At 39.1% G+C, this 12,562-nt stretch overlaps 6 protein-coding genes and 1 non-coding gene across 9 annotated transcripts in view; 1 reads left to right on the plus strand and 6 right to left on the minus strand.

Annotated features, from left to right (window-relative positions):
* Positions 1-1,662, plus strand: part of LOC104717568 (glycerophosphodiester phosphodiesterase GDPDL3) — a 6,932-nt gene extending 5,270 nt beyond the window's left edge. Inside the window, exon 8 of the mRNA XM_019230856.1 lies at positions 1,027-1,662. Within this exon, the coding sequence (XP_019086401.1) occupies positions 1,027-1,322 (296 nt within the window). The 3' untranslated portion in view covers positions 1,323-1,662. The remainder of the gene's footprint in view (positions 1-1,026) is intronic.
* LOC104717566 (pentatricopeptide repeat-containing protein At4g26680, mitochondrial) lies at positions 1,650-3,845 on the minus strand. Its single transcript, XM_010435155.2, has one exon. The coding sequence runs from the start codon at positions 3,292-3,294 to the stop codon at positions 1,663-1,665; it is 1,632 nt and encodes a 543-aa protein (XP_010433457.1). The 5' UTR covers positions 3,295-3,845; the 3' UTR covers positions 1,650-1,662.
* TRNAA-AGC lies at positions 3,596-3,668 on the minus strand. The gene has a single exon. It is a non-coding gene; the product is annotated as a tRNA-Ala (tRNA).
* Positions 4,100-5,349, minus strand: LOC104717565. The gene is made up of 3 exons (XM_010435154.1): positions 5,140-5,349; positions 4,973-5,048; positions 4,100-4,858 (listed from the first exon to the last, which is right to left on the minus strand). Exons 1-3 carry the CDS (start codon positions 5,158-5,160, stop codon positions 4,560-4,562), a joined length of 396 nt encoding a protein of 131 aa, XP_010433456.1. The 5' UTR covers positions 5,161-5,349; the 3' UTR covers positions 4,100-4,559.
* On the minus strand, positions 5,520-7,130 carry LOC104722271 (mitochondrial import inner membrane translocase subunit TIM22-2). The gene is made up of 5 exons (XM_010435153.2): positions 6,810-7,130; positions 6,396-6,460; positions 6,236-6,308; positions 6,065-6,118; positions 5,520-5,911 (listed from the first exon to the last, which is right to left on the minus strand). Exons 1-5 carry the CDS (start codon positions 7,012-7,014, stop codon positions 5,673-5,675), a joined length of 636 nt encoding a protein of 211 aa, XP_010433455.1. The 5' UTR covers positions 7,015-7,130; the 3' UTR covers positions 5,520-5,672.
* On the minus strand, positions 7,244-10,569 carry LOC104717569 (kinesin-like protein KIN-12F). The gene is made up of 6 exons (XM_010435159.2): positions 10,256-10,569; positions 9,952-10,119; positions 8,988-9,827; positions 8,806-8,889; positions 7,822-8,589; positions 7,244-7,740 (listed from the first exon to the last, which is right to left on the minus strand). Exons 1-6 carry the CDS (start codon positions 10,493-10,495, stop codon positions 7,453-7,455), a joined length of 2,388 nt encoding a protein of 795 aa, XP_010433461.1. The 5' UTR covers positions 10,496-10,569; the 3' UTR covers positions 7,244-7,452.
* The window catches only part of LOC104717570 (heterogeneous nuclear ribonucleoprotein 1-like), a 3,376-nt gene continuing 2,133 nt past the window's right edge, over positions 11,320-12,562 (minus strand). The window contains exons 5-6 of one of the 3 annotated variants that reach the window (XM_010435162.2): positions 11,956-12,562; positions 11,320-11,846 (exon numbers count right to left, since the gene is read on the minus strand). The exon at positions 11,956-12,562 is cut by the window's right edge and continues 1 nt beyond it. In XM_010435162.2, the coding sequence (XP_010433464.1) occupies positions 11,833-11,846; positions 11,956-12,562 (621 nt within the window). In that variant the 3' untranslated portion in view covers positions 11,320-11,832. The remainder of the gene's footprint in view (positions 11,847-11,955) is intronic. The other 2 variants (XM_010435161.2, XM_010435160.2) reach the window with 2 other exon arrangements.

Consider the following 12,562-nt stretch of genomic DNA (forward strand, 5'->3'; position numbering starts at 1 on the left):
TCTACTTGCTTTCAGATAAATGCTGGACTGTTTTGTAGACTCTTCTTCCTACTATTTCTAGTAACTAGTTTGAGAGCTTCGATTCCTACTACTAAACTTGAAAAGAGATTACATATAGATGCAAATGTCTGGATCAAAAGTACAGGCAACTTTAGAGGTAACATAACTTGAAAGTTACAATTTACTATTCTCCAATCTTTTTTTTTTGTTTTTTTTTTTCAGCTGCTATTTCAAACCCCTACAGTAGAGGATTCAGTTTGTTTAGGAATCCAAAAGAGAAAAATGCTGGGAAGCTTCTTTCGCTTTCTGATTTCCTTAACTTGGCAAAGAACTCCACCTCTCTCTCTGGTGTTTTGATCAGTGTAGAGGTGAGTTCCCGTGCACCTCTTAGTCTTTACGATTTTATCAATCAGACCGTGACATTCTAATGGTTACGCCCCTATGTTTTTGTGTCCCTCAGAATGCAGCATACCTGAGAGAGGAGCAAGGGCTCGACGTTGTTAAAGCAGTTCTTGATACACTCACACAGACTGGCTACAGCAATAGTACAACCAAAAAGGTCATGATTCAGTCGACAAATAGTTCAGTTCTAGTTGACTTCAAGAAGCAGAGCCAGTACGAGACTGTCTACAAAATTGAAGAAAACATCCGTGATATTCTCGACTCTGCTATCGAAGACATAAAGAAATTTGCTAATGTTGTTGTGATCCAAAAATTATCAGTCTTTCGTATCGCTCAGTCATTCATCACGAGGCAAACCAATGTTGTGGAGAAGCTGCAGAAGTCTCAGCTCCCAGTTTACGTGGAACTGTTTCAGAATGAGTTTGTATCTCAACCATATGACTTCTTTTCTGATGCAACCGTTGAGATAAACTCTTACATCACTGGACCCGGTATAAACGGAACCATCACCGAGTTCCCTTTCACAGCTGCTAGATACAAAAGTAAGTGAGCCAAATTTTGCACCAAAGGTCTCACAACACAAAGTTATTTACATCAATGCCTAACTTTGTCTCTCTTCTGCAGGGAATCTATGTTTGGCCAGCAAAGAAAATATACCTTACATGGCCCCTGTTCAACCCGGTGAACTCTTAACCCTTGTGAGTTCTACTTCCTTACCTCCAGCCCAAGCTCCAACCCAGGTTTTCACAGACGCTGATGTCATTGAGCCACCACTACCTCCGGTTACAGCAAAATCCCCAACCTCAACCCCTGGAACCCCATCAACCAATGCACAAGCACCTAGTGGACAAACCCGAAACACTTTATCTCTTCTACTTTATGTTTTTGCAATGGTTCTTGCCTCTCTTCCACTTCTGTGATCAACCGATCTCACCTCCGCTGTTGATAATGCCTTCCGCCTTCGTAAGATCTCCCTATGTGTGACTCGGTCAATCTTAACAGCTGGAACCATAAAAAAAAAAATTCGCTAGCGAGTTTTGGTGACAACCCTTTTGTTTATTTGCAGTGACGACCTCTCTATGCATGTTGTCTGTTTATATTATAGTTCCGTCCAAAAAACAACAGCTTATTCTTTGAGTGTGACTTTCCTCAGATTCATTTGAGATATTCATTTGTTGTTGTATCATATACTTTTATACTCTTGCCTTGTGTCTTGTAACGCTTATGAGGTATGAGACTGTATCCTTTATAAACGCATCATCAATCTTTTCTTCCACTGAACAAAAAAGAAACTGATTTTTTTTGGTCAATACCTTCTGCTTCTCGGTTACCTAAAGGTTCTTGTAGAGATTTGTTCCCTTCCATCTCCTGTAATAACTCTTTCAAAAGTTGGTCTTTCCCTTGATGCTTAAGGCCATTGCAGACCTGATGAACAGTCTTTGAATCAAGAGGAATTGATCTTCTGACCATTTCCTTTAGCACTTGTGCTGCTCCATCAAAATCCTCATTCTTACAGAAGGCAGAAACCAACATGATGAATGTTTCTTCATTCGGATGGCAACCGCTTCTAATCATGCTTTTGTACAGTTCAAAACCACGGTCTGCATTTCTCCTCACGCATTGACCCATTATCAGCGCAGAGAAGGTTGACGAGTTTGGCACCAAATTCTCTTTGTCGAGTTCTTTAACAAACTGAGCAGCTTTCCTCGTCTTAGCTTGCTTGCACAGTCCCAAGATCAAACCGTTGTAAGTCAAAATGTCACGCTGAATCCCGTTGCAGACCATATCTTCATAAAACCGGAACGCCATCTCGTGATCACCCTGTTGGCTGTACCCATTAATCAAAGTGTTATACGTGACAGTGTTTGGAGCCACATTAACCGCTTTCATCTCACCAAAAACCTTACTAGCTTCTTGCAACTTCACAGCTCTACAAAACCCATGAATGAGAGTGTTAAAAGTAACCACAGTAGGCTGCAAGCCATTCTTTCCCATCATGTTCTTAAGCTTCAAAGCTGAGCTCAAAAGACCCTTTTCACAGTGCCCGGCTATCAATGTATTATAGGTCACATCCGTGGCCCGAAAACCCAATCTTTCCATGTCTTGTAGCAACTCAATGCCCTTGTCAAGTTTGCCAGACTTACAATAACCTGAGATAACCATGTTGAGAGTGTATGTGTTTGGTGATATCTTACATCGCCGCATCTCCCTGTAAAACCTGAGAGCAATATCAACCCTCCCTTGACCAAGCAATGAACTCATGTAAGCATTGCAAGACTCAACGGTTGGAAGAAACCCGTAATCCTTCATCTGCACAAAAGTATCAGTGGCGTTTCTAAATCTCTTCAAATGAGCAAAAGTTTTGAAGAGTGAATCAAACACCCGAGGGGTAGAGTCACATTCCCTGTACGAATACAACAATGCATCAAATACTTTAGCAGGCAAATCCACCGCACCGTTCACGAGTAGTAAATCTCTCAAGATGGACTCTGCAGACTTGAACTTGCGGTTTTTGGTGAGAGTGTGAAGAACTATAGCATGGGTTTCAAGAGAGTGAGAACCTGGGTTTCGTGTTTTCGTCCAGTTGAAGAACTCAAGAGAAAGAAGATAATCTTTTTGAATCTTCAGTAGTATGTTCTTGACCCTAAACGAATCCAAGTGGTCTGATAACTTATTAAGCTTATCCCAATCAGACTGAATCAGGTGACTATGAGCAACATTGACGAAATCGCGATCTTGGCCTTTAGGTTCAGGATTCCTTCTGTGAGGAATAGGGATGATGTTTGCAGCGCCGAGAGTTTTGGAAAGCTTAGTATTGTTTTCAGATCCAGCAAAACTTGAGAATCGATAACGCAGACATCGATTAACAACACCAGTGTTTATGCGGATCATCCTAACGTAAAGCAAACCCAGATTTTTTTAATAAGATTCCAGTAAGAGATTTCTAGCCTTTAATCTTCTTAGCTGCGAGAGAGGTGCTTCGGAAACAGAGTCGCCGGAGAAAGATGTGACGACGAAGGAACTCCGAACTTTAACATAATTAAAAGGGTCCGTAGAGGGAGAAGATTAGTAAAACTGTGAGATTAACAACATTTTTACAGTGAGATTATTTCACTAAGATAAGATACCTTCTTTTTAGTAGTGGGCCTTTAAACGAAGCCCATTGGTCCTGGCTAAAAAATAAAAATAAAGATGGAGATGCGGGGTATCGATCCCCGTACCTCTCGCATGCTAAGCGAGCGCTCTACCATCTGAGCTACATCCCCATTGTGATACTCGTTCTCTCGGGGTATATTTTCTTACCAAATGTTTCGGACCATGATCAAAGTCGAACTCTAATTTAACAGTCTGAAGATCTTTGGATCCTCGTACTGTGTTGTGCCGTACGAATCTTTTGCCGCTGAAACTCGGGGACTTTTCTCTTATGGATTGTAAAATCTAAAAGACAGGTACTTTAATTACTCATTACTACTAGCCAACTTGTTTCAATAAGCGTGCGATTTTAGCCAAATTTTAAAGTAAAATAAACAGAGTGAACACAAACTGTTCGATGAAATGTCTCTTAGAAAGTTTCTCCTCTTTCACCTTCGTGTCTAGTCTCTCTCTCCCTAGTTGTTTCGTTTCATTGTGATCCCATCTTATTTTATACTATATGCATATATATGTTCCTTGATTAAACCTTGATTTTTGTAGCAAACGAAGAGGTGATAGCATTGAGAATGTCGTTTTGCTATCCATCGTCACCAAGAAAACTGGCGATGACAGTGGCGTTTTTTGCCTCAGGGGCAGCTCTTTTCGCTATTGGAATCCATTTGTCTTATCTCAACGTTGCTCCTCAGCAAGCTCGCACTAAAGCCCGTAATGATTTTGTCAAAGAACGCCTCAGGCAGAAACAAGGCAAGTGATTTCAGAGTCGCGTGTAATTTTTTTTTTTTTTTTCTACCAAAAGACAAGCATTTACTTTGAGCTTCTTACGTTAACCTCTCTCTACTCTCAAACTCATCTCATTGCATTGCTCTCTACACGTAGAGCAAAAGAAAGTGAATTGCAATTTTCAATACTGAAAACTTTTGCTAATAATATTATTACTTTTGTAAATCAAATGTAACGTTTTGGCATTGATCATCTTGTAAAATTACACATTATTATCAGTAGAATTAGAGATAGGGATTGAAATAAGGATAAGCTACTTGAGGCTGTTCGTACGGGATTTGGAGGTAATGCATATACGGTTGCGCCGGGGCCTGAGACATGGGCGTTGGTGGTTGTGGCTGATTGTAACCAGTGGTGGTGGGTAAGTAGTAAGAGCTGGATCTGGGAGTCAAATTGTGGCCGTAATCGATCTGGATGAGCTGAACATGTTTCTTACATTTCCGAATCTTCAGGATAATCTCAGGGTTGATCTTGCCGGAGACGTAGGCCAATCCCATCGCGGCGTCGATCATGTATGTCACATCTTAAAAATTGTTCCCACCAAATAAATAAATAAAACATTGAGCTACACAAATGTTTGCAAGGGAAGTTGAAAATTGCAAAAGGTTTTGTAACCTGTTAAATTCAAAACACAAACCTGGGATATCCCTAATGAGCTTATGCATGGATTTTTCCCATCCACGGGTTTGCATATTGATTTTTAAAACGCATGACTGCAACAAATAGCAGCAATGAGGAGACGATCAAATCACAAAACTATAATAAATACAGTGTGATGTGAAAAGAGAAAGAAAGAAGAGAGACCATATGAGAAGATGTGTCCATGGCTAAGACTTGTGTCACTGTTGCTTCTTGTTCTGACTTGTGTGGAGGAGTGATGCATCACAAAATACTAATGTTTAAAAAGATATGAAGAGGCTCCTTTTTACTTTCCTAGTCAAAAACCGATAAGGTTCGTATAACTTAAAATGGATTTGATTTAGATTTTCCTATCTTAATTCGGATCTTTCAGTATATACACCCTTAAGAAACAATGTCAATTTTGAATAAGAAATGATACGTTACTGTAACTGGTTTCAGATACAGAGTTTTTGGTCCTTAAAATATCCATTGGAAAACCGTGATAATTTACTAAAATTGTTTCTTCCTAAAAGTAGTACATATCTAAAAGAAGATCGTACTGATAAAGCAAAAGGGGTACACAACTCTTTTTCTCATCAAACTGGCTGTTGCAAAAAGCCTTTCATAAAACATTTCTCACAGAAGTACAGCAAAAGCGGGAAATTTTACATCTACATAGAGCGTACCTAACGCAAGAAAGGGAGAATCAGAGGAAATTAGAACTTCCTGGGTTTAGCTAAGGACTTGCAGAAAGAAGAGAAGGCTCCTTTGATTTCTTCAGGGATCGGTAGAGCAAGAGACAGTGGTAAAGGACGATGACAATCTTGGGAATTTCCGGTTTGGTGTCTCAACGATACCGAATGCGCCAGAGCGGTTTGTCTTTTGTTGAGTCCCTCAAGGATAAAAGAGAATGCCCCAAAAGTGAGGCAACTCTGCAGAAGAGCTTGTGGAGCACCTGCAACACAGACCATAGAAGTACCAGTTAGCTCTCTTCTATGTCAGGACTAAAAGTACTTGTGTGATTCTGAATTGCTTGCAGAATCAGTCTTTTTATGACACCAAATGCCAAATTAGAAAAAAACGATGAGAATGATGGATTCTGGATTACCAGGGAAACTAAGAGCTAGGCCAGTGCAGCACCCAGCAACTCCAACATTAATGGCTGCAAATCAAGAATAATAGCAGCAATATAATTGAGTAAGAGAGACATTACAAATTTCATGTCAGAAACAATAATGATTTGTACTTAAAAAGGAAGAAGAAATCTGAAGAGTCTCACCGTCATCTTTCCCACGCACTTGCTTGAGAAGGCAAACAACCAAACTATGGACTCCAGATAAAACAGCAAAAGTCTTGAACAATAAAAAGAAAGCAATCAATGCTCAGTTTCGTGGAAGAGCCATATAAAGCAAAAAGCGTAATGATGAGAGTGAGTGTACCTTTGCAGACTGCCCTGCATCTGCAAAAGATCCTTTAAAGCCTTTCTTCTTGAACAATCCTGAACCTGAAGAACCCAAACAAACATATCTCTATCTCGTGAGACAATCTATGTTGTAACAATTCAATCATCATAATACTTCAAAAGCTTACAGCAGCCAATCTTATCACACTTGACACTCTACAACGAAAACTAAAGCTAACTTAATTCTACAGCTTTCCAAGCAGCAAAAACAAAATCAAATTTGAGCAATGTTCTTCAATCCTCTTAAATCTGAAGTTATTAAATTAATTCTAACAAATTGATTGCTCAAAACCTAATCCAATAATTCTCAATTCACTATCATCAGAGAGTAAAAGCAAACAGCAGAGTAAAAAAAAAAAAAAGGCATAGAGAAGAAGAAGAAGAAGAGCACCGTATCCGAAGATAGAGCCCATGACAGCGCCACCGGCAGAATCTCCGGCGAACCGGAAAAGACAAACGGCGGGAGCAGGGATAGTAACCAATGCCTTTGATGAGGAATCGTTTCCCGTCGCTTCGCCACCGTCAGTGTTAAGGTTCGAATCGGAGTCTAGATTCCCGTTGATGTCAATAGCTTTCGAAGAATCATCGGCCGCCATAGCTAAAGAAGGTGAAGAAACCTGAATGAAGAAGTAGAAGAAGAAGGTACTTTGTCTCTGCCTCTACCTAATCTGGAAATATCCTTTTTCCCCCAGTTGATAGATAGACTGTGATGAAGAAGAAAACAAAAGAAAAGATATTTTTTTCCCAGAAGACGACGATACAATACGACAGCGTCTTAAGTTTCAGCGTCTTAAGCTTAGCATTGGGCTCATTTATGAGGCCCAATAACGGAAGTGTATATTATTACTGAATTCTCAGGAAAAGATGAATCAATCCATCAATACATGAATGTTTCAAAACCGTTACAGATCTTTTAAGCGGTTTAACAATGGCTGATACAAAAGAACGACGACGACAACATAGTAAAAACTGAACAAAAGTAAGATCATATAGTAAAAGGAATGACCCGAGAAGGGTACTTTTGTCTGTAACAATCAGTAAAGGTGGTCTTGATATGTAGCTCCGAACTCTGCTCTCCAAGCCTGATCATCATCGTAGTCATCGAAACTTACAGCCTTTGTTTGATGTTGTTCTGATACTTCTTCTATTTCATTCTCCTTCTCCTCATCCTTGTACCATGGCTGCAATAGTGCTGATCCTGGTAATTTGCTCTCTGCTAAGTATTGCTTCATTGTCCCTATTTCTGTCTTGTGTCTGCTCTTTAGCTGCTCCATTTGCTTCTTCAGCCTCTCTTTCTCTTCTTCCACCACGCTATATCGTTCCTGCAATGATGGTTTGAGTGTGAGCCAATTTTATTAAAACAAAGTTTATACAAACTAGAAACACAAGTTTGGTTTACTTACCTCAGAGACTTGTAAGGCTTGTTCTGATTCTCTAAGTCTGACAAGTAGTTCACCAGCAGCTTGGACAGCTTCAGCTGTATCTTGAACCTGATTTCTTAGGCTTTTGTTCTCCTTCTTCAATAGCTCTCTTTCTTTCTCTTTCTCAGCTCTGATGGCAGAAAGCTCAGCTGAAAAGGCTTTGGCGAAACGCTTTCCATGGCGACCGTTCATAGCGGCCTTGGATGCTGCCTTTTTTACATCTGTTATTCCAGCCATCATCACACTATGCTTCTCCCCAAGTTCATTGTACTTCTCCTGCAGCTCCGTGTACTGCTCTATGAACCTACTGTGTCCAAGCATAGCTCTAGAGAGTGCGTCATTCAACTCTTCAGTGGCTAACTTCTCTTGCTTGAGCTCAATCTCTAGACTCTCAGCTCGACTACGATGGTTATCGATATCCATTCTGAGATCATCTGTTAAGATTATCCACTCACTCTCCATTTCTGTCCATATCTCCCTTTCTTTCTCTAGAATATCACTGTTCTCACCAATCTTGGTAACATCAATGCTTTTGCGCATTTGAATGGATCGTAGTAGCAAAGAGGATCTCACATTGTCTGTAGACTTAGTAGGCTGCAGCTTGCTCTTTAGGTCTGCAATCTCCTTGAGAAGAGCTTCCTTTTCGCTTACATCAAAGTTTGCTTTTCCAAACTCTTCACTAACTTGTTTTGTCTCATATGTTTCCTTGATGACCTCTATTCCATCTTCTCCATCTCCAGATTTCCTAAGCTGAAAAACAAGGCCATAACACAGTTTATTCAATTTAGATTGCCATTCTTGTCAAAATATGTATCAATGAAAATCAACTGGTAGCTTCACAGGCTCCTCCACAGCTGTGTTGCATATTGGTGTAAGTTAAGAATGATCCAAACTAGTTTCTAAAAAATCTGGTTCAAGCTTTTTTGACACTAAATAAATATTTTATCAGGTTTACAAGGTTCTTACCAGGCGAGTTAGCTCCTCAATTTTAGCTGCTTGCTCCATACACATGTTCTTGAGATGTTTTTCGTTCGAACCAGCTTCTGTTACCTAATAAAGAAGAGAATATAAGATAAGTTGCCAAGTAGAATTACTAAAACTAAAGTTATAATGAATGTGGGCAGATATCTCAGGTTTTGTAAACTTACTTCAGCTTCTTGTTCAACTTTCTTGTTACATGAAAGACACACAGGAGCTTTATCTTTTCTAAATGATTGGACTGAAGCATTAAGATTTTCAGCTTCTGCGCAGGGTTTCAGTGCCATATGGCCAAAAGAGAAGGAAACAGAAGAGCTTTTTGATAGTGAGCTCCCTTGATGATAGTCTATAATTTGCAGTCCTCTCTGAAGACTAGCAGCTAGAGAATCTGTAGGACCTGAAAGCTTCTTTGACATAGAAGGGCTAACTTGATTGGCTTTCATGTTTCCAATGTTGGAACTCTCAGACACATTCCTAGGACTTGCTGAAAACTTTGTCGATGCAGCCACGCTCTTCTGGACATTCTTAAACTTGGGAGATTCTGAGAAAATGGGCTCTTCTAGAATATGTGTAGGAAGCTGTGATCTGATTGAAATGCCACTACCCGCTACATCGAATCCAACATTGTCGAGCTGGCTTGGATCACAATCATCTGCAAAGTCAGCATCTTTAAGGTTTCCATGCTTGGGCATCTCCAAGTCTTGTGAGCAGACATCATCATCATCCTCTTCACTCATCGACTCTGCTTCGTAGCATGAAGCACTTCCAAATGAGGAGTGAACAGAAGAATCAAAAGAACCATGAAACTTGTCAATATGTTTATTCAGTTCCAGCACATCATCACCATCCACATTCACCTCTTGCCTCTCAGACTCATCTTTTCTTGGACAAGACATGAGTAAAGATTTGTTGATACTGACTCTCAGTTGACTCAAACTGTCCCTTGCAAAGTGTCCACTCTTAATTCCATCAGGTTTGTACCCATCAGATTTTGTCCTTACGAGCTCTTCCTGCAAACGAAATCACAACATATTGATACCTCAATGTCAGTATATATATACAACAAACTCACATCAGATATGTAAAAAGATGATACTTGCGGCTAGCTATGTGACAGTAACAAAAGCAAAAGACCTTTAGTTCTCGAATCTGGTCACCCAATGGGTCGTCGTCTTCCTCTGTAATTTCACTAGGCACTGAATTGGTTCTTCTAGAAATCACACTTTTGGCTTCAAACTTCAATGGTGAATTCACAAGACTTCGATTGTCTTCAGCCAAATTGATTTGTCCCATTTTCTTGTCCTGTTTAAAATTTCCCAAAAAAAAAAAGGGTCTCTCGGTAATTAATAGAAACCTAATCTAACACTACCACAGCTTAAAGCAACTACAAAGCAAAAAGGAACGAACTTTAGAAAGTATTAAAGATGTGGAAGTGTACCTCAACAAGCTCTCCGACATTTGCTAGGGATTCACCATCCTTGGTGAATTGATCAACAGCCTGTTGATTTGGATCTACAGGAATAGAGTTCTCGTCGTTGGATCTGGGAATCTTAGTTTCTGGGTTTTGGATTGGTGGTTTCTGCTTCGCTGAGATTGATTTTGGAAGCAAATTTCGGATGGAAGAACTTGTAATGCTGCCTAAGAACCTGTTCTCGCTTAATATCGCTGGAGACTTCATTGTTTTCAGAGATAAGAGGTAGTGAGAGTGAGAGAGCGAGAGAGAGAGAGAGAGATCTGAGTGTTTTGTAAGAGAGAAGAAGACTGAGAGCGGCTTTTTAAAAAAATGTCTGAATTTCCCGATTCGAACGTTGGGATTTTTGAATTTTTTTTTTCTTTTTTTTTTTAACATTTTTAAAAGGAGAAATACAAAGAAAAGAACAATTATATTATTATTATTGAAGATTTTGATTAGGCTGAAAATAAATTACTTACTTAGTGGGAGAGAAATTAGGTATGGCAAAATCCCACATTGCCCATTGGATAGGAATAAACAAATCAAAAATCTTATAAGATTATTATAACTTAAAAGATTCTCAGACCTTTAAAACTACTTTTTATAGTATGAAACCCAACTATTTTTATGGAAACTTTAAAGTCTAAACTTTCATCTGAGTATTTTTTTTTTTTTTTTACTAGTTCCTAATAGCAACTTCTAATAATAACAAGGGCAGTAATAATAATCCTAATGATGTAATTTTATAATGTTGTTGTTCTGAATCAAAGTGCCATACATAGTTCAAGATTGGTTTATTATTTGTGCAATCATGTTGTGTGATTTGTCACTTCTTGTTCCTTTTCGTTCCATTTTGTTTCAAGCAATTCTCAAATCCAATGGCTTTCTTTTCTACCTTACAAGTCATTAATCAAATCACATATATGCTTAACAAGTATAGTAGTGAAGGTTATGATCAGACGAGAAAAAGGAAACCAAAGTAAAATATCAAATGCCACAAAATAATCATTTTGGAGCCTTTTGCACAAATGTTTTCTCTCTCACGCTAATAGAAAAAAATAATAATAATAATCCAAAAGTTCCCATGAACAATTCGAATCCAAAGTTTAAAAAAAAATAAAAACTGTAAGAAAAAAAAAATTAACAATTAGAGTTACAAACAGAGCACACAACATCATGAATCTTGGAAGAAGAAGAAGAGATCCCTAAAGAATACTGATCGAGAATCAACGATCTCTTTGGTTATTGCTATGGAAGACGAAAACACTGAAAAACCAAATCTTTTTTTATCACCACCCATGTTGTTTGTATCTTTGCAGCTACCAATCTGATCTTATCTTATGTAAGAATTTTTAGACGTAAAAAACTTTCTTTTTTTTTTTAATGTTTGTGAAGAAGCTAAGGACGAATAAAAAAAAAAAAAAAACAAGAAACTCACTGTGATGAAGAAAGTTTGGTTTCTTTCTCTACTTGATATCGAATAAACAACTCTTCAAACTCTGCAACGGTAATTTGGCTGTTCTTGATCTCTACAAATCTCACTTCTTTTCGTCCATTTTTCTCTATGCTTCAATACCTGAAAAAAGCATTAATCAATCTCTATCACTTTTTTGTCAACTAGAAACTAAATGTAACAGATGAGATGCAAATAAAGATGAGTTGTTTGACATCTATGAGGAGGGTACCTCTATTTGTTTGTCTATTTCCGACATTGTAGTTTCCAGGGTAACCTTCTGAGGCATTAGCAGATGGGTCTGAGCCTACATTGTCAATACCAAAGCCATAAGAGCGAGACAAGCCGTCAAACTCATTAGAAGAAGACTGATTATGAGGCATTGACTGCTGCTGCCATGTTGAGTCGCTGTAAACCGAGTTGCCTCTATACAATTCCCCTATAGAGCCATCAAAACCATTCGTGTTACCCGAAAATGACAGCCCAGAAAGTCCAGAACCCATCCCGTAGCTTCTTCCATAGCCATTGGTATCGCTCGTCACAGAAGAAAGTCCCCAGTTTCCTCTGTTGTTACCACCACCCGATACTCCCAAGTTCCAACCGGGACCTGAAGAATCGCTTCTGTTTCCCCACAAGTCTCTGTTGCTCGGGTTGTAAGCAGAGTCACCTCTATTGTACCCAATTGGAGAGTTGTAACGGTTTGGTGAAGCACCGTTGAAGTATTGGTTGCCCTGGATCCGGCTATAACCAAGAGTGTTTCCATCAAAGTTTGAATTCAAATTCAGTTCTTGATTCAAACCGAGACCAAAGCTAGAGAAAGCATTTCTACCGCTACCAAT

The sequence above is a fragment of the Camelina sativa genome, chromosome 10 (genome assembly GCF_000633955.1).
Source record: "Camelina sativa cultivar DH55 chromosome 10, Cs, whole genome shotgun sequence".
Taxonomy (NCBI): domain Eukaryota; kingdom Viridiplantae; phylum Streptophyta; class Magnoliopsida; order Brassicales; family Brassicaceae; genus Camelina; species Camelina sativa.

Coding starts and splice junctions, on each gene's coding strand:
- LOC104717566 (XM_010435155.2), bottom strand. CDS start 3,294: ATGATCCGCATAAACACTGGTGTTGTTAATCGATGTCTGCGTTATCGA.
- LOC104722271 (XM_010435153.2), bottom strand. CDS start 7,014: ATGGCGGCCGATGATTCTTCGAAAGCTATTGACATCAACGGGAATCTA. Junction 6,119..6,235: donor AGTGCGTGGGAAAGATGACG/GTGAGACTCTTC, acceptor CTTGATTTGCAG/CCATTAATGTTGGAGTTGCT. Junction 5,912..6,064: donor CCTAGCTCTTAGTTTCCCTG/GTAATCCAGAAT, acceptor TCTGTGTTGCAG/GTGCTCCACAAGCTCTTCTG.
- LOC104717565 (XM_010435154.1), bottom strand. CDS start 5,160: ATGGACACATCTTCTCATATG. Junction 5,049..5,139: donor TGGACACATCTTCTCATATG/GTCTCTCTTCTT, acceptor TATTTGTTGCAG/TCATGCGTTTTAAAAATCAA. Junction 4,859..4,972: donor GCTCATTAGGGATATCCCAG/GTTTGTGTTTTG, acceptor ACAATTTTTAAG/ATGTGACATACATGATCGAC.
- LOC104717569 (XM_010435159.2), bottom strand. CDS start 10,495: ATGAAGTCTCCAGCGATATTAAGCGAGAACAGGTTCTTAGGCAGCATT. Junction 10,120..10,255: donor ATGTCGGAGAGCTTGTTGAG/GTACACTTCCAC, acceptor AATTTTAAACAG/GACAAGAAAATGGGACAAAT. Junction 8,890..8,987: donor AAGTTGAACAAGAAGCTGAA/GTAAGTTTACAA, acceptor CTTCTTTATTAG/GTAACAGAAGCTGGTTCGAA.